Here is a 25,694-nt window from a genome sequence, read left to right as displayed (position 1 = left end):
TACTCGAGCGGCTCCAACTACCGGAGACAAATTCCTTGTGTGTTTTGGACATACTTGGCAAATAAAGATGATTCTGATTCTGATTCTGATTCTGATAGCAGACTTGCTGTGTATGCTAAGCTAACGAGCATAACTAGGATTAATGACATGATCGTTTGAAGCCGAACTCGCAAAAAAATGGTTTTCTTCATGGCTCGTGTCTTTGGACAAAAGTTACATACATGCATGCCATTTATGCACATATGATACAATACATGTAAACACGAACAAAGCAAAAGACAATCGACTGTCATCTTTGGTCGTTCTGTGGCGATAGCTCGTGTTTAAAAAGAGACATTGTCAACGTTTAACGTTCCTATGGGTGCTTTGAAACACCCAAGCGAGGAGCAAGCGCTTTTCACCATTTTGCCAAATGCAGAAGTTGACCGGATTGGACGGAGTTTCTGTCGTCCATTACCGCAGCGACATTGTCCTGCTTCAAGTATTGATTGGTCAGTGATCATTAAGTGTTGGATCTGGATGACCAGCTCTTATAGGTCAACCACTCCCGCGCAGAAAGTCTCAGTCATCGTAATCATAAGTTGCAAGTCAGACTTATTGTTTCTAAACAGTCCCTGTCGAGGATAATCGGTTGTGTGTAACTATTGAAACATATTGTATAATCCCAATTATATATATATATATATATATGTGTGTGTGTGTGTGTGTGTCTATATACTCTGTATGAAAGGCTCCTCCCTACTACAGTGTCTCTACTACTATCCAGTAAGTTTTATGTTTAACATTACTCAGTATCACATATTTAGTGGACGTAGTCTCTCCAGCGTGTCCTGGGTCGTCCCCGGGGTCTCCTACTGGTGAGACATGCCCGGAACATCTCACCGGGAAGGCGTCCAGGAGGCATCAAATGCCCGAGCCACCTCATCTGGCTCCTCTCGATCGATGTGGGGGAGCAGCGGCTCTACTCTGAGCCCCTCGCGGCTGACCGAGCTTCTCACCCTATCTCTGAGGGACAGCCCGGACATTAATCATTAACATCTCATTAATGTACACACAGGACCCCATATTGACAAAAAAAACAACAAACGTAATTGTTGACTTTAGAGCGTCTGCCTCACAGTTCTGAGGACCGGGGTTCGATCCCCGGCCCCGCCTGTGTGGAGTTTGCATGTTCTCCCCGTGCCTGTGTGGCTTTTCTCCGGGCACTCCGCTTTCCTCCCACATCCCAAAAACATGCATGCTAGGTTAATTGACAACTCTAAATTGCCCGTAGGTGTGAGTGCGAATGGTTATTTGTTTGTATGTGCCCTGCGATTGGCTGGCAACCGGTTCAGGGTGTACCTACCCCGCCTCCTGCCCGATGATCGCTGGGATAGGCTCCAGCACGCCCGCGACCCGCGTGAGGAGAAGCGGCTCAGAAAATGAATGGATGGATGGATTAATGAAAAGGAAACTGATTGTCAGCCAAAGCAGTAATCGATGCAACGCTGTAGGTGGCGGTAATGTACTAATTCAGTATGAAAATTACCCTTAAGCGTCAAACAAAAGAAGAAGAAAGCTCAAATCTAACCAATCGAGGACGCAAAGGGGACGAAAAAGAGAATGACGCATAGATATGAACATGGGTGGAGAAAAACGAGCCTCCAAAGATATTGTCTGCCTAAACCGACGGTAAGATAGTAGGGGCAAAGTCGTCAGCACAGTCCATGTGTGTGGATGGCAAAACAACCCGAAAGAACAACGGTAACGGCACAAGTACGACAATGGACCTAGGAATAGACTTCACAGGTATAATGTTTTTTTTTTTTTTTTTAAAGTTTTGTTAATGTTAACTGTTGATAGAACATACTTTGGCATTGACAGTAAAGTAAACCTCGTAGCAATCTGTTGAGAAATGAGAAGGTTACGACTTAATTTCAAGACCAATGCATTGCCGTTGATGCGAAAGTCGCCCCTGTCAACATGGCCGCTTCATAGACACTTCGGTTAGCCGGACCTGTCTACGTTCCCCGGGAGCCTTGAATGTGCGCCTCAGAGCAACAGGAAGTAAGTTTTCTTTCTTTCTCCCCCCCCCCGCCCCCCCGTTTCTGTTAGTAGTGCTTAAAAAGTGAGAGGACGTCCCGGACACAGTTTTGCGTAAGTTTTGTCTATCTTACAAGAACATTAAATGTTGCTACTTTTGATTACGATGATGTGCGAGTTTTGCCAGTCACCTGGGTGTTCGCTCAACTATCGTTCGAAAAACAGCTCCTCTCAATCTTGGTTCTTTGGCAAAACGCAAAGCACAGTAAATGCTTTTCTCATCGGCAAGTCGCTTGCACGTGGAATGCTGAGACATCCATCCATCCATCCATCCATCCATCCATCCATTTTCTTTAGCGCGGGAGCCTCGTCGAAGTAAATTGCATTGTTTCAAATGCAATGTTAATCACATCATTCAGGACGGTTTCCTCAAGATTTGACCCCAAAATCGGAGTCACCGTAATCTCAGAAGGTCCGGATTGCATTTATTTTGTAACCAACAAAGCACTTAACATCGCCTCTTCTGAGTTTGCTTGAGTGAAATCTCAACGCAAGCAGGAGGGCACTGACCGAAAAAGCTTTTTAAGGATATCATTCTCCACGTTGAGCATTTTATACAATATACAACGGAAAATGTAGGTTTGTCTTCGTAATTTGTAAACGATCGACTTTTTTTTTTGTCAGCATGGACTCCACCAGCCCTGGGAGTGACTTCGTATCTCCAGAGTCAACGGTGACTACGCTGCTGTCAAGCTCTGGACACTTTAGGACCAGGCTGGTGACACCAGAGTTCAACTCAACCTTCAGATACAGAGAGAAGGTAGATTCCCTTTCTACACTTCTGGAGTACTTATAGTTATCTTTCATGAAATAACAACCACGCTAAGAAATTCGTCAACTAGAACTTATCCCAGCTGACTTTGGACAAGAGTCTGTGTATGCCCCGGACTGGTTGCCAGCCAATCGGTGGCATTAGCATACCAATTGCTCTCATGACTTAAATATTGATGGTTGAAAATATGAAGGTAGTCTCCTCTCGGGACTGCTAAATGTGAAATAGTCATTGTTTTTGATTTACAAAGGAATATGACTCCGCCTCGGCAGCTCTGGATGCCTACATCGCAGACTTTGACAGATGTCTACACACGGAGTCATCAGGAACGCTGGGTCTGGCTCTGCCACCAAATCCATTGTCCACCCCGAGAAGACCTAGAATGAGCACACCAAGAAACAAAGCTGGTAGGGAACCAGTCTGTTGTCTGCTTGTTTCTTACGCACGAGGTATGTCGGGAAAGCCGTACGATTGACAGGCTATCGGTCCAGGCGGTACCCTTTCCTCTCGCCCAAAGTCAGCTGGGATGGGCTCCAGCTCACCTGCAGCCCTAACCGAAGAACAGCAGTATAGAAATGAATGATGGGAGGCACTTTCCCGGACTATAACGTGTTTTGCGTTTGTACTTGTAGCTCTCAGGGAACGTTTAACTGACAGGGAGGTGGATTTCCTGACCCTCCCCGTCAGTTCCCTCCGTCACCGCGACAACCACGACAGACTTTCGATGACGACCGACGAACTGCTGTCCATCCCCCGTGATGGTTCCATGCCTGTCACCCACACAACTGCCTTCATCCGAGGTTTTAAATCCACACGCTGCGACGTCAAGCTAAATGATTGACTCTGAGCACTTCACCGCGCTCCTCTCGTTTGTTTGCATGTTCAGGTTGCCCGTCTCAGTCTGCAGCCTCTCAGGCCCGTGTTTCCTCCGAGCCAGGGTACCGAGCAAGGGATAACATATCCCACTCGCATTTAAGCAGGAAGTGCAGCAGCTCAAGGTTGAGCTCTCGCCCGCTTTACGTTGCGCGTCTCATTTGAGATGGTGACAGATCTTTGTTATCCACCAGGTGCAATCGAGAACCCGAGGTTTCCACTTTGAAACAAGATGTCCCCTTTGTCAGATGCTTAACAGTAATTACTATCCACTATGATCTTTGAGTCTTGAAGCATTTTAGGAGCATACTCTGACTTGAGCTTATCGTCATCTGTTAGTGTGCGCACAGAGCAGCGAGGTCAGAGCAGGTATTGCGGTCTCCGTCGCCCCGCTTACCGCGCAGGCTCCGTGGGAACGAGGCGGACGTAGGCCGCACCGGAACCGGTAATGTGCCTGCCTGGATCCGAGACCGTGAGCCACTACCCCCGTCTGAGGTCTACGTTTGTGACAAGCTTGGTACAGCATCATTCACTCTGTCAAATTCAAAGCTTTTTTCTTCCTTCCTTTATTTTTTTGTCATGACGAGGAAGAACCTTACTTATTCCGTAATGGAGCTTTCCGGGTACTTTCGTGCTTTGAGAAGTTGGTCTAAATGTTTACCGTTCCTTAAATGTTAACTCAACACGAGCCAAAGAATTCCTGCAACTAAAAATTCGAAACATTTCACAGTTGCCAGAATGCTTTTGTCTTCAGGAAACAATATGAATGGTACATTGACTATTAGTCAGTAGTCTATTGCGCAAACGAAAAGTATTTCCAAGTTTTTTTGTTTTTTGTTTTTAGCTTTTTGCTCTTCTTTGCTCCTGAAGGTGTTGTTCCATCAGAAGGACCAAGAACCAGAGCACCATCTTGGTTAGGAGACACAAAGGACGATGCTGCCATGACACCTAATCAGGTATAGGATGAAAATGCCTTTTCTTGATCAATGGCTGGATATTTGAAAACAGATTTTCTGTGAATGCTCAAGGTTCCGTCATATCATTGACGGGATTTATTTCTACGAATTTGTTGTCACTGCGTGTGCGATCTGAAATGTAAAAAAGAAAAAATTCCTATATCAAGCTTAGACTTTCAGAAATTACAAAAAAAAAAAAAAATGCTAATGGTTCATGTTTTTTGTTTTTTGAAATAACTAAAAATCAGGGTGACACCCAGCAGACTCTGAGAGATCTGAGGCTCCAGTTAGCTGAACAGATCTCTTTGATTGCCTCAGACAGAGAAAGCTCCCACTTCTCGGAATTTCTTTGGAAAGGTAAATAATCGAACACGCTATCGTGAAGCTTAAGGGACACAGCGTGTGGACCCCTCCTTATGTTCTGATGGGTGGCGATTTTCTTTTGGCAGACAACCGGCTAGAGTCACTGATCCAAAAAGCGGATCAAGTGCTGAACTCGCTCTCTCAGAGTTTTGGAGGAGCAGACAGTCTTGCAGGTTCAGGTAAGATTAGTGCACGGTAGGGCTGCATGATTGTGGGCAAAATAATAATCGATTATTTTGATCAATATTGGAATCACAATTATTCATCATGATTGTTTCTTGTGTTGGGGAAAAAAAATCTTTAAAAAAAAAAACAGTATGTAACGTTTCAGTTCAAAACGAATCTTTAAATCCGAATAATTGCTAGCTAATTCAAACAAAATTCTACTTGACGACAACTGAATGATGATGCTATTAGAACGGTATGTCTCCGTTGTTCTGCTTGACCATTGGTCAGCCGTGCAACGGTCACAATCTGCAAAGAACTCAGTGGTTGTGATTCCCCTCTCGATTTACTCGCGGTGTTTTTGCCTTGCGTTCAGGCCAGCCCAAAAGTCGAAGTCAAGGCAGCCGCTAGAACAATCGTTCGCGGTGTCTGACCGTGACACGCCGCCTCTTCCAAATAACAGATTCATATATTACTACCTTGGACATCAATGCCGTTTTAGGGTTTCATTTGGAAGTTGGCACCAGAGCGCAGTGCCCGAGCATAATGAAGCCTTAAGCGTGCATTAGCCCGCCCCCTGGTGGCTGGCTGACTAGGTTGCGGGCGCTGCTGCAAGCGTAGCACTTTTCATACGTGGCAGTGTCTGCATTTGAAATGTAAACAAATCCCCAACGATCGGGCTCCTTTGACGGTGGCAGCCCAAATCCCGATCATGATTACAATTCGCTTAATGCTGCAGCCCTCGTGTACAGTGTAGCATTACTTGGGTTCTCATTACCTGCGCTTTCTTTAAGAACCAAGTCATCAAACTGTGAGTGTCAGGTCTGATGGTTACTGATTTTCATAAGCATGTTGACTTTGATCAAATTATTTAACATGATTATTGTTCTTTGGGAACGGGTAGATCAGTACTGTAGATAAAAACATGGGGGCTGGTGATGAGTACAGTCATTGATGACATCTTCAAAGTGCACACTTCAGTTTCCCATTTTATTTCGTTCCGAAAAAGTGACTTTCTAACTCAATATTTGACATGCTTAATAAACAAGTAAAACAACAACAACAGCTGCATAATTCACCTATCTGTGTGTTGAAGTAAGATAATCGTTTTGAGGATGCGTGTATTTTTGTGGTGACAGAAAAGCTTCAAAATGGCTGTATTGCAACAATGCGGACAATTTGAAGAAACTGAGAACAAGAGGGTAACCTGCGCAACTTATAGCTTGGGCTGCAATAACCTTCTGCGACTGAACAAGGCGTTTTATTTGAGGCCGATCGATGGAGAGGTTCCGGTTCCCGGCAAGGCTTTGGCAGCCTCGGGCAAAGCACCCGACCCACAACTTCTCCGGATATCTTATCTCTCCGTTAATGAATGTCTATAGCATTCCTATAGATGTTCTCCTTGTCAATCTTGTCAATGGTTTTCAACAAACACATAGAGGGCAGATATGTTTTGATTCCCTCAAGGCGGCCCTTTAATGGCTCCCTGTAGTCCCCTTAAAACCAAAGAAACTAAATGTCCACTTTTGAAGAGACTTGGCCTCCCACCGTCTCATTTTTCCAAACAACTCTTGTTAGTTCGCAGTGATTCCGTGAATCCAGTGAACGGTGAAGAAATGCAGCTCAGTTCGATTTCGCAGGGTCCCCTGCTCCCAATGTAAGACTGTCTACACTTCCGCATTTACTTGTATTCATTGACAATGCAGCGGCGCATTTCTTCTTCTTTGTCGATGATGCAGAGACTTGACGGGAGCGGCACAGGGCATCACTGAGGCGCTGTCGGAGCAAACCACCCAGGTGGGGCTGACCCGGAATGCTTTGATGCTTACGTTAATCACTCCGCATGCTTTGGAGAGGAGAATTAAACAGGAAAGCGGCTTGGAGAACCACATTGTACCGAATGGGACACATTTTAAGACACGTCTTTACTCACAAAACAACTGGACGACGAGTGGTTTTTCTAAATGTTGATGTAGGGATGAACATTCAACCCATATGGCGCATCATTTCGCAATGTTTAGGACATGCAGGAAAGGCCAACCTTAGTTTAAGCCCTCAGATGTGCAAAAATACAACAGACACATTCACAGATTGTGAATGTGTATTCAATTGGGTTTTCTTCAATATTCCCATCCCACCACATGAAATGTGCTATTTTCACGAAAGATTGTCTCCTCTCGACTCAGGATCGCAGTCACGACGGGAGCGGCATCTGGAAACAGCCCGGTCCGTTGGAGGCTCTGAAACAAATGATGTTTCGAATGCAGGCGGTGGAGGCGGAGCTTCACCGACAACACAAACCACCGATTGTTCCAACTGGCAATAAGGAAACTCATAGGGTAATGTCATTTGTAGGCCAAATCAAAATTGATCATTGTGTTCTGGTGTAATACCATTTTATTTTTTTTTGTCACCCATCCCCCTTTGAAAAGAAATGTCATCGTTGAAAAACCTCTTTTTGGAGGCTTCCGATTTCAAACCGTGTCGTGTATACTGTATGTAATAAGAGTATATGAGGTAATCTTCCATTTATATGGGTTCACAGTCGTAGCGGCCCTCCGCGGGAGGTCATCAGTGCGATGTGGCCCGTGACAAAAATGACGTCGACAGCCCTGCTTTACACGATCAGGATTTTCGGGGCCGATCAGCAAGTTTAAAAAAATACAAATAAAAAAAATAAATAAAATGATATCCAATCCCAAGATGGAGCAAAATGTCTATTTAAAGGACTTGTTCCGTTACCGTCTATATTGTATAGCGAGTATCTTCAAAAGTATTTTCTAGTCAGGTCATGTATTCTAATCAGTCAGCTCAAATACTGCAGCTGAATACCTTTCGGATGAAAATAAGCATTATTACAACACTTTGAGATATAGCGCTTGTATTGAATCGCATTAGATTATGCAAGTGGACAAAAGGTTGTGATTGGTTGCTGTCTCTTGTTGCACGAATGTTAGTCCCTAGTCCGACCAATAGTAGGCTTCTTCTCCGCTACTTTATAGTGCATGGTGTATTTGTATTGCAGAGGCCTGAAAGTGAAGCAGAACAGAGTTTATCTGGTGCACCATCACTGCAAAGGTAACTAACTACATGTGTCAATCATATGCTGTGTCATTTCACATTATTACACACCACTTGAGCTCATTTGTTCTACAACCCCAATTCCAATCAAGTTGGGACGTGGTGTTAAACATAAATAAAAACAAACCCTTCAAAACTACTTTATTGATATGAAGATTCACAAATGCACACACTTGAGTCCCATCGAGGGCAACAACTGCAGCCAGCTCACTCCCGGTGTCGCGCCGCCGCCGCCTTGAAACGTCAGCACACTTGCCGAATACGAGATTACGCTTCAGATTGTACTGACTGATCAGACACTTTTAGTTCTCTTTCTCGCTCTTTTTTTTTTTTTTTTAGATCTAATGTGGAAAACATAACAAAAACACACTTCTGGAATTGTCCATTTCTGGGGTCTACATCTTCATCTTCATGTAGAGTTTTCTTGAAACAAACAAGACAGTTTTGTACAACGAAGTATTAAGGCCTATACTAAAAAAAAGAAGAAAAAAAAAAACATAATATTGGAATGTAATGAGAATAAGGTCATTTTTTTTTTGTTTAGACAAGTTGAACTTTTTCAAGGAAAAATTAAATTGAAGTTAGCTGCATTTTAACATTTTTTTGAGAAGTCTTTAAGGTTTATTTTTCCAGGGTAGAAAAAAAATATTTTTTTTCCCCCCACAATAAAAGGTAGTATTTTATGAAAAACGATGTACTTTCAGGAAAATATCCAAATGTTTTTACAAGAAAAAGGTTATTTTTTGGGGGGGGAAAAGTCTTACTGTAGTGATTTTCTTTTTTGCGGGGGGAACAAAAATTCAATATGGAAATTACAAAATCCCCCATCACCTCCCGGAGCCCTTTTATATTGAAAAAAAAAAATAATAATAATAATTCATTACATTTTCATGACAATAATTCACCCATTTAGCAACCACTGACCTTAAGCTTTTACCCGTTGTGCGCCACTGTGACGAATACAGACCAAAATGCTAATTGTGCCCTTTGAGGTGATAGACATCAAAAGTGCAATATTCTAACCACTGTAAGCAAATGAATTGAATAGTTTCCACCCTCAGGGCTCTGCATCACCTCAGTCGCCTGAAGCTGCTGTTGGAGGAACCGAGAGAAAAGCATGACGAGCGGGACAAGGATATAGATGAAGGACGCTACTCGTCTTTGTCTGCCGACAGACTCACCGGTTCGCAGCAGTATTGCCATTAAAGATGGAAACCCTGTCAGATGGCTATTTTTCGAGTCAGGGTCAGCTGGAGCTTCTCAATGTTGTTTCATAGTTTGACTTCATTTTAGTTATGTCGAGCAAGCCCGAGGAGCAGATGGATGAAAGGTTTTTTGTTTCGGGTGAAAGTGCGATACAGCACATCCAACGATACCCATCGATGCAGAAGTACAACATATCGAATGGGGATTGAAGGCCAATAGTTTTGGGCAAAAAAAATGGAATATTAGTCAATTGTACACCGGAGTGAATTATTGCAATAGAAATGGGAATAGGGAAATGTTTGTTCACCAGAGACGGAACTTTGTAAAATCCTTTTGTACGTAGGTTAAAATGCATAAAATCGCATTTTTACAGCCCACTATTTAACCTTCATTTTTTGATCCAGGTAAGGAAGTTGAGAAGAATGCTGACCTTGCTGCAGAGTCAAGCAAAACTTAAAGCTGTTTGATTAAATGCCACAAAGCTCTACTAGCAGCTCTTTAAGAGCCCCGTCGGCGCTAACCCAGAATGCGTTAAATCAATTCTCAAACCAAGTGAGCCAAGTGTCGATAGCGTTCAAACTGGTTTCAATATGTTCAAGTGTACAGCTTGTATTCTTGATTTCTGCGTTCATACCTTAATTATCTGGAAAAACAGCAACACATCACAGTGCCATCAACTTCAGTTACGGTTTGCATACGGCCATCGTCAACAAAAATACAGTATACTCATTTCGAACGCTTAGCGGTCGATTTGATCAGTTTCTTTTCCGTAGTGGAAGAGTGAGGCTTTTCTTGGCAGTATTCGTAGAGTTCATTTGAATTGCTCGCGTTGCCAGGGCTATCGAGGATTTTGAAATTTGAGCCTGCACTTTGCATCCATGCCCATAACACACAGTTGATCGCAAAGCTATCGAGGCTGCGTTTCTCGCAGCACTTTTTTCAACACGGATGCTAACAGCACAAGTATTGAGGCCATACTACATTCGATTCAAATGTACCGTGACCTTCGTGAATGTCGTTGAGCGGCTGAGCCAGAGCCCGGACTTGAATCCGTTGGAACATCTCTGGAAAGACCTAAACGCGGCTGTCCACCGACGCGGCCCATCCGACCTGACTGACCTTAAGAAGATCGGCCGAGAAGAGTGAGAGAAAATGTCCCAAAACAGCTGAGCCAAGCTTGTAGAGACGCACCCGAGAAGACTTGTGGTTGCTGCCAATGGCGCTTCAACAAAATATTAAGCCACTGGTGTGATTACTTATGTGCCTATGATGTTTCAATGTTTACATTTGCATAACTGTCTGAAAATAGGTTTTTACTTAGTCGTGACAGGATATTTTATGGAGAAGTAAACTACTCAAATCAGCTTTAGAATAAGTCCGTCACATAGCAAAGTGCGGAAAAGGTGAAGGGGTGTGAATACTTTCTGGTGGCACTGTAGATCCATCCATCCATCCATCCAATCTTATTACACACACACAAAGTCCGAAAACATGCCTGGGGTGTGCAACCATCTTGACTGTAATTGTTGAATTGTTTAGCAGTCGAATAAATGACACTTTCACGTGGGTATTTTGTTTTCCACTTCATTTGTGTCCTCTTCATTCTTTACATCCACACGTTAATGAGGCCGTTACTTCCTGCAGACATAACCGTTGTCCCCGTGTGGTCAAACGTGACACTTTGCACACTGTCCCCTTGTCCCGACAGGTTGCCGATTGCGCAGGAGTCCACGTTCACCAGTCTGACCAAACTGTCACTGCTCGCAATTGCAAGCATCCTCCCTGACGGACTGAACGCCACCTGATTGGCGCTCAGGGGCCCGGCGTCTATCGTGCGGACAGCAGAGGCGGGCCTCCTCGTGTCCCACAGGTTGACGGTGCCACGGGTGTCACAGGAAGCAATGACTTCCTCAGCAGGGCCTAAGGCGGCGTGGTTGCACGGGTGCCGGTGTCCGTCGAAGGATGCCGTACACACGCCGAGCCTGATGTCCCACAGGGCGAGAGTTTTATCTGCCGATGAAGTGAGGAGAGTGTTGGAGAAGGACTGGAAGCAGACGCTGTTGACGGAGGCGGTGTGGCGACGCATTGTCAGCCTGCAGCGCTGGCTGTTCAGGTCCCACAGCTTGGCGGTTTTATCAGAGGAACAGGACACCAGGAAATGGCCACACGAGTGGAAGGAGCACCCCCACGTGGGCTGGCTATGACCGGAGAATGTCGACACGCAGCGTCCACATAAAAAATCCCAGAGCCTTACCTGCAGGAAGAACAACGTAAAGGTTCGAGAGTGAAGGCGCAGCAAGCACGGAAAGTTAAAAATGACATGACATGCTCTCACATGAGCTGTGCCCCAAGGCAGAACAATCCTAAAGTGGGGGCATGGGGAGCGAGTCCTGCCACGTGTCGCGAAAATCTGAGAGGAACTACCCGTTGCCCTTTTTTTCTCTATGAGACAAGGGCCTTGTCACAAGGCTACGACCTGACTAAATGAAGCTTCTCCAGTTGCCGTAGACGTGGCTTTGGCCCGAGCACAGAAACATAACAAATAGTCCACTCTTTCAGTGAATAACAGAGAGGACAGGTTCTAAAAAAAAAAACAAGGTGGTACTGATGCTAAGGGGGTTCTTTTCTGTGTAAGAAAGTGCCTGCACTTTGCGTCCATCTAACCCTTAACTACAACTAACAGGTAAATGTCAAGTGACGAAGTGAAACATTAGCAGACGAGTCCAATGCAAAGAACGTTCTGAGATTCCTGTGGATGCTTCAAGGGGACAAGTGAATGCGAACTGACCGTGGTGTCTCCACTGGTTGTTGCCAGTTTAGTTCCTTCTGGGTGAAAACTGCAGCTGGACAGCCAATCGGAGTGGCCCTCACCTGTCAGGACCATCTGACCCACCTGATGACACATAAGACCATACAAATGTCTATAATATGTCACTTCGCATTGATGATGACAATATTTGATTGACCGTGTCACTCCCACCAATGATCTCTGTTACTGTCGGTTAGGCAAACGTACCAGGCGCATTTCTTTTTTACAATTCAACATTCACTGCGATTGGCCGGCGAGGTGCTTCTCATCCGAAATCACCTACGATTGGCTCGAGCACACCGGTCACTCTCATGGGGAGAAGTATAGAAGATGACGGGATGGATATAAAGGAAAAGAGCGTGGACTACTTGGAGACAGTATGAACTCGTGTCCAGGGAATACCGGTACTGTTTCTCCAAACATTTTTAATGGCTCTAAATCGTGTTTTGAAATCCCTGTTTGCATTAAAACACATTTGCAGGCTGTGAAAATCAAGCCAATGCAACCGTTGGTTCGTGAGTGCTAACATAGGGCCATTTTAGCCAATCAGAAGCCTGAAGAAAGTTCTTTCCAGAAAAGGCACATTAACGGCTATTGTGTTCGTCACGTTGACGTGTCGTGTGTTGCCTTTTAAGCTTGTGAATTGTTCTACTGACACTTGAGACTCCTCATCCAGTAAATCCACCAGTGAGCGCTTTCTGCATGTTTTTGTTGTGAAGTTAAACGAAACAAGAAGTTATTGTACTCATTGTCTGACGAATAGGTTATTGGAATTGTATTCTGCCAAATATCGGAATTGGCGCGGGCCTCCAAAACGCCATATTGCATATCCTCTGTAGGACTAAAACCTCCGCCTTGTTTTTCATGCTGCCATTTTTGTATTTGAATGTTCATGAAAGTATTTTGGGGAGTTTTGGAATAAACGTCGTTACCTTCTCCCTGCTGGCCGGCAGCGCCCACAGCTTCCAGCTGCGGTCATCGCTGGCACTCGCGAGGATTTTCTTCCCCGGGTGGAGACTGATGCGGCTTATGGGAAGCGCGTGGGCTTTGATGGAATAGAACAGACCGAAGGAGCCGGGGCTTTTCTGTTCGCCAGGACTTTGCGGAGTGCGGCGAAGGGTCACCGGCCGACTACAGACAGGAAACTCTGTGTCCTTTGGGTGTCTGGCGGCGCTCTGCCATTGGGTCGCGCTCTTCCCGGTGCTTCTCTCCGTCTTGGTTAGGGTTTTGTCCTGGCTTTGGCTCGCAGCCAAGGTGTTCTGCAACCGTTCGCTTTCCAAACTGAGAAGCATCTTCTGCCTCAGGGCTACCTCGTATTTGTCAGCCAGCTGCTTCAGCGCCGGCTCGTAGGACGCCAGGCGCTTCTTCAGCCGTTTGATGTCGTCCATCAGACGGCTTTTGTCAGCAACGAGTCGCCGGCAATGCAGCCGGTGTAGATCCCTGTCCCTTTGCAACCTGACGAGGTGGTCCCCTGCAGATAGGACCTCCTGTTTGAACCGGTCGGTCTCTCTGTAGACCTTCTGCAGCTCCGACTGCAGGAGCCGCTTGTGCGTGAGGGCGTCGGAGAGGACGGGGGCGCCAGGTGCCGGAGGAACCGTCAACAAGGGCTCTGTCAGGAGTTTCTGAGCTGAGCTGTACCACTCTTCCTCAAAACAGTTCAGAGTACGGGTCAGGCCAATTCTCTGGAGGAAGTTCCTGACAAAGTCATCGACCGCTTCTGGGGTGTTGTTGATGTGTTCTTCTTTGGATGGCCCGTAACGGGTAGTAGCAGAGGAGGCGGCGCACGTCTTCACTGGCTCCTTGACGTTCACCTCTTCCTTGCTCTTCTTGTCCTTGGCCTGAAAAAGCTCACTGGTCCCCTCCTTTTCCTTCTCTTTGGCCTCGGCGGACATGTTCTCCCTTCTGGCAGCTTCTTGTTTGGTGGTTGCCATAGTAACTGTACACTGAGCAACTGATTGGGAGTAGTAGTAAATCCTGCACATACATAGTGCAACTTTGTTATTATAGCATTAACTTATATTATTTTGCTGTTTTTTGTAAGGCAAACCTCGATCTGTTTTTATTCCCGACGTCGCCACTTGCTGACGTAATAGAGCGTATGTTACCTACGTCATCCCACAATGCATTGCGAGCACAAGCCCTGCATACGACGTAGGCACGAAAGTTGAACTGCTAGTACCAATGTTTGAAAGAAGCTTAAATGAATACATACAAAGCCATTTGGGAAAACGCTCGAGTTGAACTGGGGGAAAAAAAGTGTTGCTACAATCAAAGAAGAAGAAAAATTCAAAAGAAGAGTTAACAGCGACTGCTTGAATTTCCATCATGTACGGAGCTCGCAGTGCTTGTACAAGTCGTCACAGATGCATTATATGTTCGGTCCTAATTGCGTTTCAGTGCGCTGACAGACTGGCGACCACCAGGGGGCGGCCTTGCTTGAAACACTTGCCCGTACGTCACGGGGAATTGTCACATGACTGTTGGGCGACGAAAACAGGAAGCGTTTGGTCTTTGTCTGTCGATGCGAGAACTGTATGGAATTGAAATTCACAACATGGGAAGTTAAGCAGACGCCACTCTTGTTTTACACGTTTCAGTCAACTTTGACGTTTTGCTCCGACCGGAGAATTTGTTGGAATTTGAGGCAGCCTGGTTTGTGCCGAGAGGTACGTTGATGTTGTTCAACCTCGCATGTTTTAGGGTTATTCCAAATCCACACTCGGCTCGGCTCGGCTCGGCTCGGCTCGGCATCCAACGGATTCATCCGAACTCGATGTGAATATGACAAGCAGCATGGAAATGGACGCAGCGATGATGTATGTATTGATGACACTTCCTCCAGGGTCGGAGATCGCCATGGGCTCGGCGGTGGAGCGAACAGATGAACACGTGAGGGGATATCTGCTTTATCGTGGCTTCACCAACACCCTCAAACACCTGGACGGCGAGATCAAAGCCGACAAGGAGAAAGGCTTCCGGGTTGGACACGTTTGAGCGACTACGCATGTTTATTGGGCTTCATTGTTTTCGGCTAGCTCGCACTGCAGAAAGCGTGCTAAAGTGCATTAGCATCGGTGTATTGCCTTGTGTGAAAATGTCCTTGCCTTCAGGTGGATAAGATCATTGATCAGCTGCTGCAGTTCGTCCAGAGTTTTGAACTGTCTGCTCTGAAGGACTACTGGCTCTACTTGGACAGGCGCCTTTTCTGCAGACTGGAGGATGTTTACCGACCCACTGTGAACAAACTCAGAGCTAGCCTGTACAGATACTACGTTGTAAACACCGTCCAGGTAACGCACGTGGCTCGATTGAATTTCGATGGGTCTCGGAGCGACGGTGTCTCTGCTCTTTTGGCCTGGCAGAGAGGAAACTTGGAGAAGACCCAGGAGTTTTTCCAGAAGCAGGCTACGGAGCTGCAGGGTCAGCCCGAGTGGCGGGATTGGTTCCTCTTGCCGTTTATCCCTGCACCTGAGCAGAACCCGGCTTTCGCTCCGTACTTCTCCCGGCAGTGGTCCGACACCTTCCTGGTCTCGCTGCACAACTTCCTTTCTGTGCTCTTTCAGTGTATGCATATCCTTCAGTCGAAACCGGCCATTTCAGTGACATTGTACACGAAACTAATTGCTGCCAACAATACACACCCAGTGAGGACATGCAACAACTAACCAATAGGCTGGGCGAGAACGGAAAAGGCCTGGCCGAGTAGGGCGGGATGTGGGAGGGGAGCAAGGCAGCGCTGTGGTGGAACGTCTTGGATCGCGTCGAAGCACCCGTAAGAATCTTTGACTTGGTGTCATCGTGACACAACCCGAGGAACTGATGTGATTTGAACACATCGACGGCAGCACGATATTTATTGTCAAACTTTCAAAGTGAAAGTTAGCTAGCGGTTGTTCGGCACCTAAATTGAGGTCAATTGCTCTTGTCCTGGTCACCGTATTTTCAGTTTTGTTTGGTCCTTAACTGGGGTTCACCCCAACCAGTGCTGCTGAGTTTTGATGCTGAAGTCCAGAAGACAACGAGCCTCACTGAGGAGAATGAGCAGCTTCGTCAGCTGGTAAGACCGCGGCCGTGAATAAATTCTTCCTTCTTTTGAGCGCTCAAATATGATCAATATTATCAAAATCAATTTTACTGCGCTTTTTTTTTGGAAGGATTCCAATGTAGCCCCGAATGTCTGCCCTCAGTTTCAGGTTTGAGTATTGCCTATGCGGACTCCATTTGCACTGTAACCAACGTGAAAACCATAAAGCTGTCTAGAGGAGTGAAATAAGCAACTGTCAAGCTGAGCGGCTGATAACCGTGTCTGTATTCCGTGATGGTAAATTGCAGGGACTCATTGTTCCTGGGTTGGGACTCATTGATTGCGTGACACGTGCGTCCCGGGACTCGCAGAGTGTCGAGTGTAAAATGATCCGTGACGAATCGCAATCAATTTACCTTTGTACATTTTCTGCAAAGTCAATTTGAAATAATCGATGATTGAAATAATTGTCGGTTGCAGCTCCGCTCGTGACCGCAGACACACAAGCTTACATGTGAAGCTCAGTGGAGGTGATGTCATGGCTTGGGGCTTTCGTGGTTTCTTTCGGGAGGGCCTCAGTAATGTCAAATGAACTCCGAAGAATGCACAAACATTTTGTCTGTCAGTCTAAAGAAAAAATGCAAACAAACTCATGAGGAGCTCCTTCATCATGGAGCAAGATAATGACCAAGACACTACAATTTGCAATTAAACATTCAATCTGTATGTGGTCCGATACTTTTGCTCACCTAAGAATTTGGTCTTCTGTTACAAATCCGACTTTCTTCTGTGGATCAGATCCAGATGTAAATACATGGAAATTAAAGCTGAAAGGTTGATTTCTTGTCTCATCATCATCTTTGGATGTCATTTTGAATCTACAGCAGCACAAGTTTTAAATTACACTACACTTAAATGAATATAAATAATCACTAGAGGGGTCTGAATATACTCTAAATATAGCACCAAAGTTGGTAAAATGTAAATGCTAATAAGCACACTATCTCAATCGTTAGCTGGAGCTGTGCATTGGCACGCCCCGCTGTAGGGAGGCAGTGTACAAGCCCAAGACCTTGTGTTAAACATAAATACAAATAGAATACAATGATTTGCAAATCATGCTCAACATATATTGATTTGAATACACTACAAAGACAAGATATTTAATGTTCAAACTGATCATCTTGATTGTTTTGAGCAAATAATCATGAACTTGGAATTTTATGGCTGCAACAGGTTCCAAAAAAGCTGGGACAGGGTCGTGTTTACCACTGTGTTCCATCACTTTTTCTTTGAACAACATTCTATCAACGTTTGGGAACTGAGGACACGAATTGTTGAAGCTTCGTAGGTGGAATTCTTTCCCATTCTCGCTTGATGTACAGCTTCAACCGTTCAACAGTCCGGGGTCTCCGTTGTCGTATTTTACGCTTCATAATGCGCCGCACATTTTCAATGGGAGACAGGTCTGGACTGCAGGCAGGCCCGTCAACTACCCGCACTCTTTTACGACGAAGCCACGCTGTTGTAACACGTGCAGAATGTGGTTTGGCATTGTCTTACTGAAATAAACAGGGGTGTCCATGAAAAAGACGTTGCTTGGATGGCAGCATATGTTTCTCCAAAACCTGTATGTACCGTTCAGCATTAATGGTGCCTTCACAGATTTGTAATTTACCCATGCCATTGACACTAACACAGCCCCGTACCATCACAGATGCCGGCTTTTAAACTTTGCGTCCATAGCAGTCCGGATGGTTCTTTTCCTCTTTGGCCCGGAGGACACGAGGTCCACAATTTCCAAAAACAATTTGAAATGTGGACTCATCGGACCACAAAACACTTTTCCACTTTGCGTCAGTCCATCTTTGATGAGCTCGGGCCCAGAGAAGCTGGCGGCGTTTCTGGGTATTGTTGATAAATGGCTTTTGCTTTGCATGGTAGAGTTTCAAGTTGCACTTCCGGATGTAGCGCCAAACTTTATTTACTGACATTGGTTTTCTGAAGTGTTCCTGAGCCCATGCGGTGATATCCTTTACACGTTGATGTCTGTTTTTGATGCAGTGCCGCCTGAGGGATCGAAGGTCACGGGCATTCAATGTTGGTTTTCGGCCTTGCCGCTTCCATGCAGTGAGTCTCTGAACCTTTTGACGATATTATGGACCGTAGATGATGAAATCCCTCAATTCCTTGCAATTGTACGTTGAGGAACATTGTCCTTCAACTGCTGGACTATTTTCTCACGCACGTGTTCACAAAGAGGTGAACTAGTGCGCCCCATGTTTGCTTGTGAATGACGGAGCAATTCAGGGAAGCAATCACGGCACCCACCTGTTCCCAATGAGCCTAACCCTAACCCAAACAGGCGTTTGATGAGCATTCCTCAACTCCCTCGCTCTTTTTTGCCACCTGTCCCAGCTTTTTGGGAACGTGTTGCAGCCATCAAATTCTAAGTTCATGATTATTTGCTAAGAACAATCAAGTTGATCAGTTTGAACATGAAATATCTTGTCTTTGTAGTGTATTCAATGAAATATAGGCTGAACATGATTTGCAAATCATTGTATTCTGTTTTGATTTAGGTTTAACACAACTTCCTTGGAATTGGGCTTGGGCTTGTAGTTACAGAGTTTGTGTTAAAGAATTCTTCTCGTTCGTCTCTCCTCATCTTGTCTAGCTTTTCGCCCTGCAAACAGAAAGTCGAGACCAGAGCGACGGAGACGAGGTGGTCCATCACAAGCTCCCCCCGTATGTCCAGAACATGGACCGACTGGGAGATACCGAGCTGTGAGGCACTAACATCACTGTCTTTACTGATGTACCGTATGACTCCAAAACCGGCTGCCATTTTTGCTCCTTGTCATCTTCTTTCTACTTTGCCCTAATATTTCTTAACTTCCCTGTGACTCTGAACAGAATAAGCGGCAGATGACGAACATACATTTCGGTTTGAAATCATGAGGCGTATGTTGAGACTTGGTTTTAAGTCTGTTGAAGTACTCAAATAGAAAAATGGCAGCCATCTTTTACGTGAAATGTAATCTGCAACTTTTTGCTCTTTACAACCAAACAAGAAATTCGACTGTGAGCACTTTAACATCGCTTTATTACATTTTTAGGATGACCGAGTTTATTTAGCAATATGTTAGATTATGATGTTGAGAAATGTACTTTATTGGAAGCGACTGATTTGTTAGCGTAACATGCTAGAATTTGCAAATCATCTGCGGCACCAAATCTGTATTTACACTTTTCGCTCCAGGAAATGTGGTGATTATTTGTTTTGATTTGATTGGATTTTTTTTTTTCCAAAAATGTTTGTATCTGAATCACAGTTTTAAAACAATTTTCAGGCACTTTACAGCAGTAAAGTAACTGCATTACTATCTGTTTATAAAATGTTTTAATCAACTAAGTTATTTACTAAGTTAAATTACCGATCCAAGTTACATGCTGTTTACACTGTGCTGTGATGCAGTTGATGTTGCAAAATAAACAGTTTACTTATTAATGAATTATTGTTTTTTTGTCAGTAAATTATTTAAAAAAAAACAACAACAACATCATTATGGATCACTAAAATGCCTGATACATTTCAGTAATTGTTTTCGAATGAGGTCATGCCATGTAAGCATTTCTCACGTTAAAAACCGGCGACAACATACTTGGCAACGACTACTGTTGCCATGTTCTGGTGCTAAATTAACTGATTCTTTGAAATACGAATTTTCACATCACGAAGCAATGTTAAAGAAATGGCAATCTCCTATTCCTAAACTGTATAAAGTGCTGAAACAAAATGAATGGCTTTGGAGAAGGACACTACCTCTTTTCACTTATCCAACACTTGAGAACAAATTATGATGGGCAACTATGCCGACGGCTCAGCACGCGTGCCGATTTTTCGCTATACCTCCGAATCAAGATCTAAAAGCTAATCCATCAATCCATTTCATTCAAATACAATACATTCGTTGGAGTTAGGCAAACATACAATCCACACAAATGTAGGCCGGACGAGGAGAGCGCAGACCTCCACTGAGTGTTCTCACCGTTCTAATCTGGATTGGGATCAAATAATGACGAAAAGTGAATAACTGCATTTGCAACCACACCCCGAATGTCATGTAAATCAATAGAATACGGGGATGTCCAGTAATTAGCCCTACGTGGACGACATCGACTCCTAGGGTAGCTTGTTCTTTGGACACGTACTGCACCCATATTGACTGCTTTTAGTGGTCTCTCTGCGATTGGTGGGCTGGCTCAGGCAAAACTAGCGTTAGTCCTCGTGTCCGTATTTGCACACCCAATGAATTTAAAGAACTAATCTTGGTAGCAAAACGTCGTCCTCACTGCATTCGTCACTTTCGGACGTCTGAACGATCTATCCATTTGTTACGATATTTTTGTCTGCACCACAATGCTGACCTCTTCTTCTGCTCTTAGTGACTTAGTGTCAAGCCAGCGGGCTGTCAGTGTTGCCACCACACCATCCAGGAACTTCTTCTCAACATTCCTACCACAAGGTCGGCGCACCCCTGGAGGGAAAACGCAGCAGGTGACCTCTGTGTCTTCACCCGGCCAGGCGGCAGTTGGCAGAAAGGACCAACCGACTAGTCAGGTGAAAGGGCCAAAGAGTTTAAACACAATTGGCGCGACTTTACAGGTGCTACTGTTTGCAGAATTTGTTCTGTAGGATGGCATCATGTGAGAATCATGACTTTGAAATTGGCTGTGCCTTATTTGTACCACCACCTTTTCCAGTCTTCCAAGTCAAAAGATGCAGCCCAGGTCAAAGAAGCTAAACAAGGCTCCAGTCAAATATCAGCCGGCGAACCGTCAAGTGCTCAATCCCAACATGGCAACCAGCAGACAAATCAACCGACACATTTGCGACATAAGAAAATCCAGGCTCATGAAAAGGAGCGCAAGGAGCTTTTCTCCAAACCATCGTCACAGGTACCTGACAGTTCAACGGGGAAGTCGGGAATTCTTGCTCCGGTCACAAATAAACATGACAAAAACGGTGACATCGCTTTGAGTAAAAACGGTTATGTACGTGTTTATGAGGCCGATCAATTTACACTGGCTTAATGGTTCTCTTCAGTTACAAGAGAAAAAGGGGGAGGTAGGAGACGTGGAACCTCCAAATGAGACCTCGGCCGAAGCTCCCGACTCTTCCTCCTCAAGCAGCAGGAGCGCAGGCAGAGGAGCAGAAGGAGTCGGGCTATCGGCAGAGCAGCCATTTATCAAGCTCAGTCAGGAGGAGTATGGAGAACATCATTCCTCCATCATGCACTGCAGGTAGGCCTCCCGCAAAACATGTTGATGACAACCTAACCTTTCCACGTCACACCAATAACTTTGCGGAAGTCGCAACCCGGACCATTTAGGATCTCACCGATCGTCACTTTGTCTTTCAGTTGCAATGTAGCCGTCATGGCGCTAAAAACCGTACCAGTCTGACTTATTGCGGCCTTTGCCGGTTGCTGCCAAAAAGTGATAGCAGTTATGCTTCCATTGCTTTAAAACCACTCGGTGTCGCTGTGAGTGTGAGTCGGAGCCGGCCCATGCCGCCATTGGTCCCGAAGCAAAGTTTGATTTGGGGGCTCTCGGTTTCTGCTAGTAATATTGAATATGGATCAGTCGTTGTTGAATTTCCCTTGGCCATCCATTTCCTTCCACTTATCTTTGGTCAGGTCACAGGGGCATGAGCTTAAGTAGGGAAGCCAAGACTTCCCTCTTCCTAGCCACTCTTTTTTCGGGGGGGGGGGGTCCTGAGACAGTCTCACCAGCCTGTCTATGGTCTCATGTCACCAGTGAGGTTGCCCGGGAAGCATCCTAAGCGGATGCCCGGGCAACCTCATCTGGCTCCTCTCGATGCGGAGGAGCAGCATCTCTACTCTCAGCTCTATGCTCTACGAACCCATCCATCTGTAACGAAGAGAGCCCGGACACCCTGTGGAAAAAAAATCCATTGGTCAGGATAAAAAAATGATTGATGCAAAATGTTTGTTTTAATTGATGCATGGATGTCACCAACGCCCTTTAAAGCTGTTCTATGTCCCAAAATTCTTCTTTTCTTCAGGGTCGATTGCTCGGGTCGCAGAGTTGCCAGTTTGGATGTAGATGGTGTTATTAAGGTGAATCCGGGTCATTCATCTTCAGGGGTTATCAAAAAGTAGACCCAAGTGATTCATTCAACTCACGATAAAGCGTTCATGCACTCTCTGCACACACACGCACACACACACACTCCAGGTGTGGTCCTTCAATCCCATCATGCAGACCAAAGCCACCATCATGTCCAAGTCTCCTCTGCTTTCCCTAGAGTGGGCCACCAAACCTGACAGATTGGTATGAATGCACACACATTCCAAAAACATTGAACTACAAATATTTCAAAACGAGAACTAAGCCCTATTATCATTCATAATTGTCCTGTGTATGATATTCATGTCGTTCAGTTAAAAACAACAACTAATAGGTATTTGCGTGTGTGTCTAGTTGTTACTAGGCAGCGGTGTTGGCACAGTGCGGTTGTATGATACAGAAGCTAAGAAGAATCTTTACGAGATGAACATTGACGAAACCCATCCACGGTAAACCTTTCTGTCTTTATGTCATTGCAGCAAAGTTGGCTCACTGGACTACGGGATTATGTTTTTCTGCAAAAATAGAAAAGTTTGAGAAGGGGACCAATACTTTTTCACGGCACTGTATATATAATATTCTTTTTACAGTGCCATTTTATGTTGGGCGTCCATTATCCACGGATGTTCCCTGGCCTCCACTGTACTGTGTTGCCTCTGTGACGGCAAACCCATTCTGATGGCGGAACCTTGTTTTTCTTCTCAATTCTTCCTCTCAGCATCTTGTCTTTGGCCTGCAGTCCCAGCGGTTCATCCTTCGTCTGTTCAGCTGCGGCCGCCGAGCCAACGCAGGTGTCTGGACAGCTGCTGCTCTGGGACACCAAGACGGTGAAGCAGCAGGTACGACTGAAAATCAGTCGCTAACAGCCCAATCATGCATAAAATCATCATACTTTGACCTTTGCAAGACAGTGTCATTTATTTGGACGACCTCGCTGGGTCCGTTGATCCGAGGAAGATACAACTCGTAGTTGCAGACAAACCACTGTAATAAAACTTTGTCAGTATTTTTAAGTTATTACAGCCAAGTGTGCTATTGAAGGATTTTAGTCGTTCAAAGAAAACGAGTACTGCTACAGTGCTGCCAGCGTGTAGTGGGAGCGGCTTCGCAGTGCCGACAACCGGACGGACGCCGGTGGCATGTTGACAACGAGGACAAGACAATTTGTCGTGGGCGGCTTCTGGCATAATCATTGTTCTGTCCGTCCCTCAGCTCAGGTTCTCTTTAGAACCGGAACCAGTAGCCATTAACTGCACGGCTTTCAACCACAATGGGAACTTGCTGGTAACCGGAGCCGCGGATGGAGTCATCAGACTCTTTGGTCAGTATTTTTCAAGTGCACATTTTGGTGATTAACCATGTGCTTTTACTTGAGTTTTTTGGAACTGAAAGAGCTGAAAGAGTATTCAGAACATTTTGGGACACTGAGTCGTGTGAATTTGCAAAGGTAATTGTCTCGCTTTGCCCGTAGACATGCAGCAGTATGAGAGCGCCATGAGCTGGAGGGCACATGACGGAGAGGTTTACAGTGTCGAGTTCAGCTATGACGAAAACACCGTCTTCAGCATCGGAGAAGACGGCAAGGTGCAAGCGTTGTCGAGCACGCCTCGACGACCTCTCTTGTGCTTTCGAATGAGGCGTATGAATATGGGTTGCTTTTGTATCGTCAGTTCATCCAATGGAACATTCATCGATGCGGAGTAAAGCAGTCGGAGCAGGTTTTACCTCAAGACGCCACCGGGCCTTTTGTCCTGTCGGGGTACAGCGGATATAAACAGGTATACAGTAAGCGGGTGGAACTAAATGAATAAAAGGCTTTCTCCACTGTAGTATGCGCACTCCCCTCAGAAGTGTTGGAACGGTGAGGCCAAGATTTCCGCAAAGAAATATAATTGTACTTTTCTTCAGGTCCAGGTTCCCCGGGGTCGCCTCTTCACCTTTGACTCGGAAGGACAACACGTCCTGACTTGTTCGAGCTCTGGCGGCATCATTTGCAAAGTGAGGACGTCTCATTTAATGTGCAAACCTTTTTTTTTAACACCAGGTTTCTCGTGTGTATTTTCTCATTTTGGTTTTATTGTTGAACAGAGATTGGAATAGTGATTTGAAACATGTTAATGGGATCAAGCGTCTCATGGGTCTCCCTTTCGTCCAGTTGACAAATGGAGAACCTGCTCTGGAGAGCGTGCTGTCCCTGGGCGGACACAAAGCTCCAGTGGTGACAGTTGACTGGTGCTCGGCGCTGGACTGCGGTACCTGCCTGACCGCCTCCATGGACGGAAAGATCAAACTGAGCACGCTCCTTGCACAGAAGTCCTGAGTCGAACCCCGACTTTCATTTGAGGGACTTAATAGAGTTCGTGCAGAGATTATTCCGGAATCTGATGTCAGTGTAAGCAGTTTCATGATGCAATTCAAACCTGTTTTGACATTCATGTCAGTACAGTATTAAAGTCCACACTTTTTTTTTTTTTTTTTACAGACCTGAAAGTGTTTTCCTTTTTATGTAGAAAAGCACTGTGGACATTTGGCAGTTTTTTTTTTTTTTTTGTAGTTTACTATTTTGAAAGTACTTATCCTGTAACATTACACGTGTTCCGAATATTTCTGCAATGCAAAAAAAACCAGAAGGCTTCATGTCAAATCAAAAATTCGAAATTTGAAGAGAGAGAGAAACGGCGAGTTTCATGTTATATCGTTTCATTGGGTCATTTCTGTAAATCCACACATTTACAGTACATCAATAAATGTAACGGAAGGTGCCATCGTGAGTTGCATATTTGCCCCGAAGGTCTGAGGTTTGGGCTTTGAATCTAGACCACCAAACATACAATTTCATCGGTGAAGTATGGTGGCGGTCGTGTCATGGGGTGGGCATGTATGGCTGTCAAAGGGACTGGCTGCCTTGTATTTTGTATTTTTTTTGGGGGGGGGGATTCTGTGACTGCTGACACAAGCAGCAGGATAAATTCGGAAGTGTTTCTGGCAGAATGATCTGCTCAGATTTAGCCAAATGCTTCAGAACTAGAATTAGGATTTGAATACTGTGAACTGTGTAAACATAAACAAATAAATACTTGGAATTGTTTAAATTGTGGGCCCTGAATTTATAATCAATGAAAGTTTCGCTTTTTGAATAGAATTATGGAATTAATATTATTCCATTTTTGGGGGGAAAAGGAACGCAAGTCTGCAGTTCGAGTTTCA

General features: G+C 45.1%; 3 protein-coding genes across 11 annotated transcripts; 2 read left to right on the top strand and 1 right to left on the bottom strand.

Annotated features, from left to right (window-relative positions):
* Positions 1-1,590: 1,590 nt before the first annotated feature.
* Positions 1,591-11,085, top strand: c15h18orf54 (chromosome 15 C18orf54 homolog). Of its 7 annotated transcripts, XM_061747736.1 has the most exons (16): positions 1,594-1,788; positions 1,978-2,046; positions 2,707-2,842; positions 3,105-3,261; positions 3,487-3,654; positions 3,741-3,852; positions 3,922-3,985; positions 4,067-4,244; positions 4,598-4,683; positions 4,932-5,040; positions 5,133-5,225; positions 6,790-6,868; positions 6,951-7,008; positions 7,398-7,550; positions 8,237-8,289; positions 9,354-11,085. In XM_061747736.1, the coding sequence occupies exons 3-16, from the start codon at positions 2,708-2,710 to the stop codon at positions 9,496-9,498; spliced, it is 1,590 nt and encodes a 529-aa protein (XP_061603720.1). In that variant the 5' UTR covers positions 1,594-1,788; positions 1,978-2,046; position 2,707; the 3' UTR covers positions 9,499-11,085. The 7 variants fall into 7 exon arrangements, 6 of the variants coding, with proteins under 6 accessions (XP_061603721.1, XP_061603722.1, XP_061603720.1 ...); XM_061747737.1 differs by having other exon boundaries at positions 1,591-2,046; positions 9,341-11,085; XR_009784571.1 differs by having other exon boundaries at positions 1,592-2,046; positions 7,757-8,289; positions 9,354-9,515.
* LOC133465208 (sperm-associated antigen 16 protein) lies at positions 9,907-14,794 on the bottom strand. Of its 2 annotated transcripts, XM_061747732.1 has the most exons (4): positions 14,355-14,794; positions 13,240-14,281; positions 12,287-12,391; positions 9,907-11,752 (listed from the first exon to the last, which is right to left on the bottom strand). In XM_061747732.1, the coding sequence occupies exons 2-4, from the start codon at positions 14,236-14,238 to the stop codon at positions 11,105-11,107; spliced, it is 1,752 nt and encodes a 583-aa protein (XP_061603716.1). In that variant the 5' UTR covers positions 14,239-14,281; positions 14,355-14,794; the 3' UTR covers positions 9,907-11,104. The 2 variants fall into 2 exon arrangements, with proteins under 2 accessions (XP_061603716.1, XP_061603715.1); XM_061747731.1 differs by having other exon boundaries at positions 13,240-14,794.
* On the top strand, positions 14,795-25,579 carry wdr91 (WD repeat domain 91). 2 transcript variants are annotated; one of them, XM_061747729.1, is made up of 18 exons: positions 14,795-15,082; positions 15,150-15,286; positions 15,418-15,597; positions 15,670-15,877; positions 16,282-16,364; positions 19,009-19,118; positions 20,781-20,955; positions 21,099-21,293; positions 21,442-21,638; positions 22,423-22,477; positions 22,596-22,691; positions 22,842-22,936; positions 23,206-23,326; positions 23,700-23,808; positions 23,959-24,071; positions 24,158-24,265; positions 24,396-24,485; positions 24,643-25,579. In XM_061747729.1, the coding sequence occupies exons 2-18, from the start codon at positions 15,164-15,166 to the stop codon at positions 24,805-24,807; spliced, it is 2,223 nt and encodes a 740-aa protein (XP_061603713.1). In that variant the 5' UTR covers positions 14,795-15,082; positions 15,150-15,163; the 3' UTR covers positions 24,808-25,579. The 2 variants fall into 2 exon arrangements, with proteins under 2 accessions (XP_061603713.1, XP_061603714.1); XM_061747730.1 differs by having other exon boundaries at positions 14,796-14,973.
* The last annotated feature ends 115 nt before the right edge of the window (positions 25,580-25,694 follow it).

The sequence above is a fragment of the Phyllopteryx taeniolatus genome, chromosome 15 (genome assembly GCF_024500385.1).
Source record: "Phyllopteryx taeniolatus isolate TA_2022b chromosome 15, UOR_Ptae_1.2, whole genome shotgun sequence".
NCBI classification, from domain to species: Eukaryota; Metazoa; Chordata; class Actinopteri; order Syngnathiformes; family Syngnathidae; genus Phyllopteryx; species Phyllopteryx taeniolatus.
This window is presented reverse-complemented; position numbering and strand designations above follow the sequence as displayed.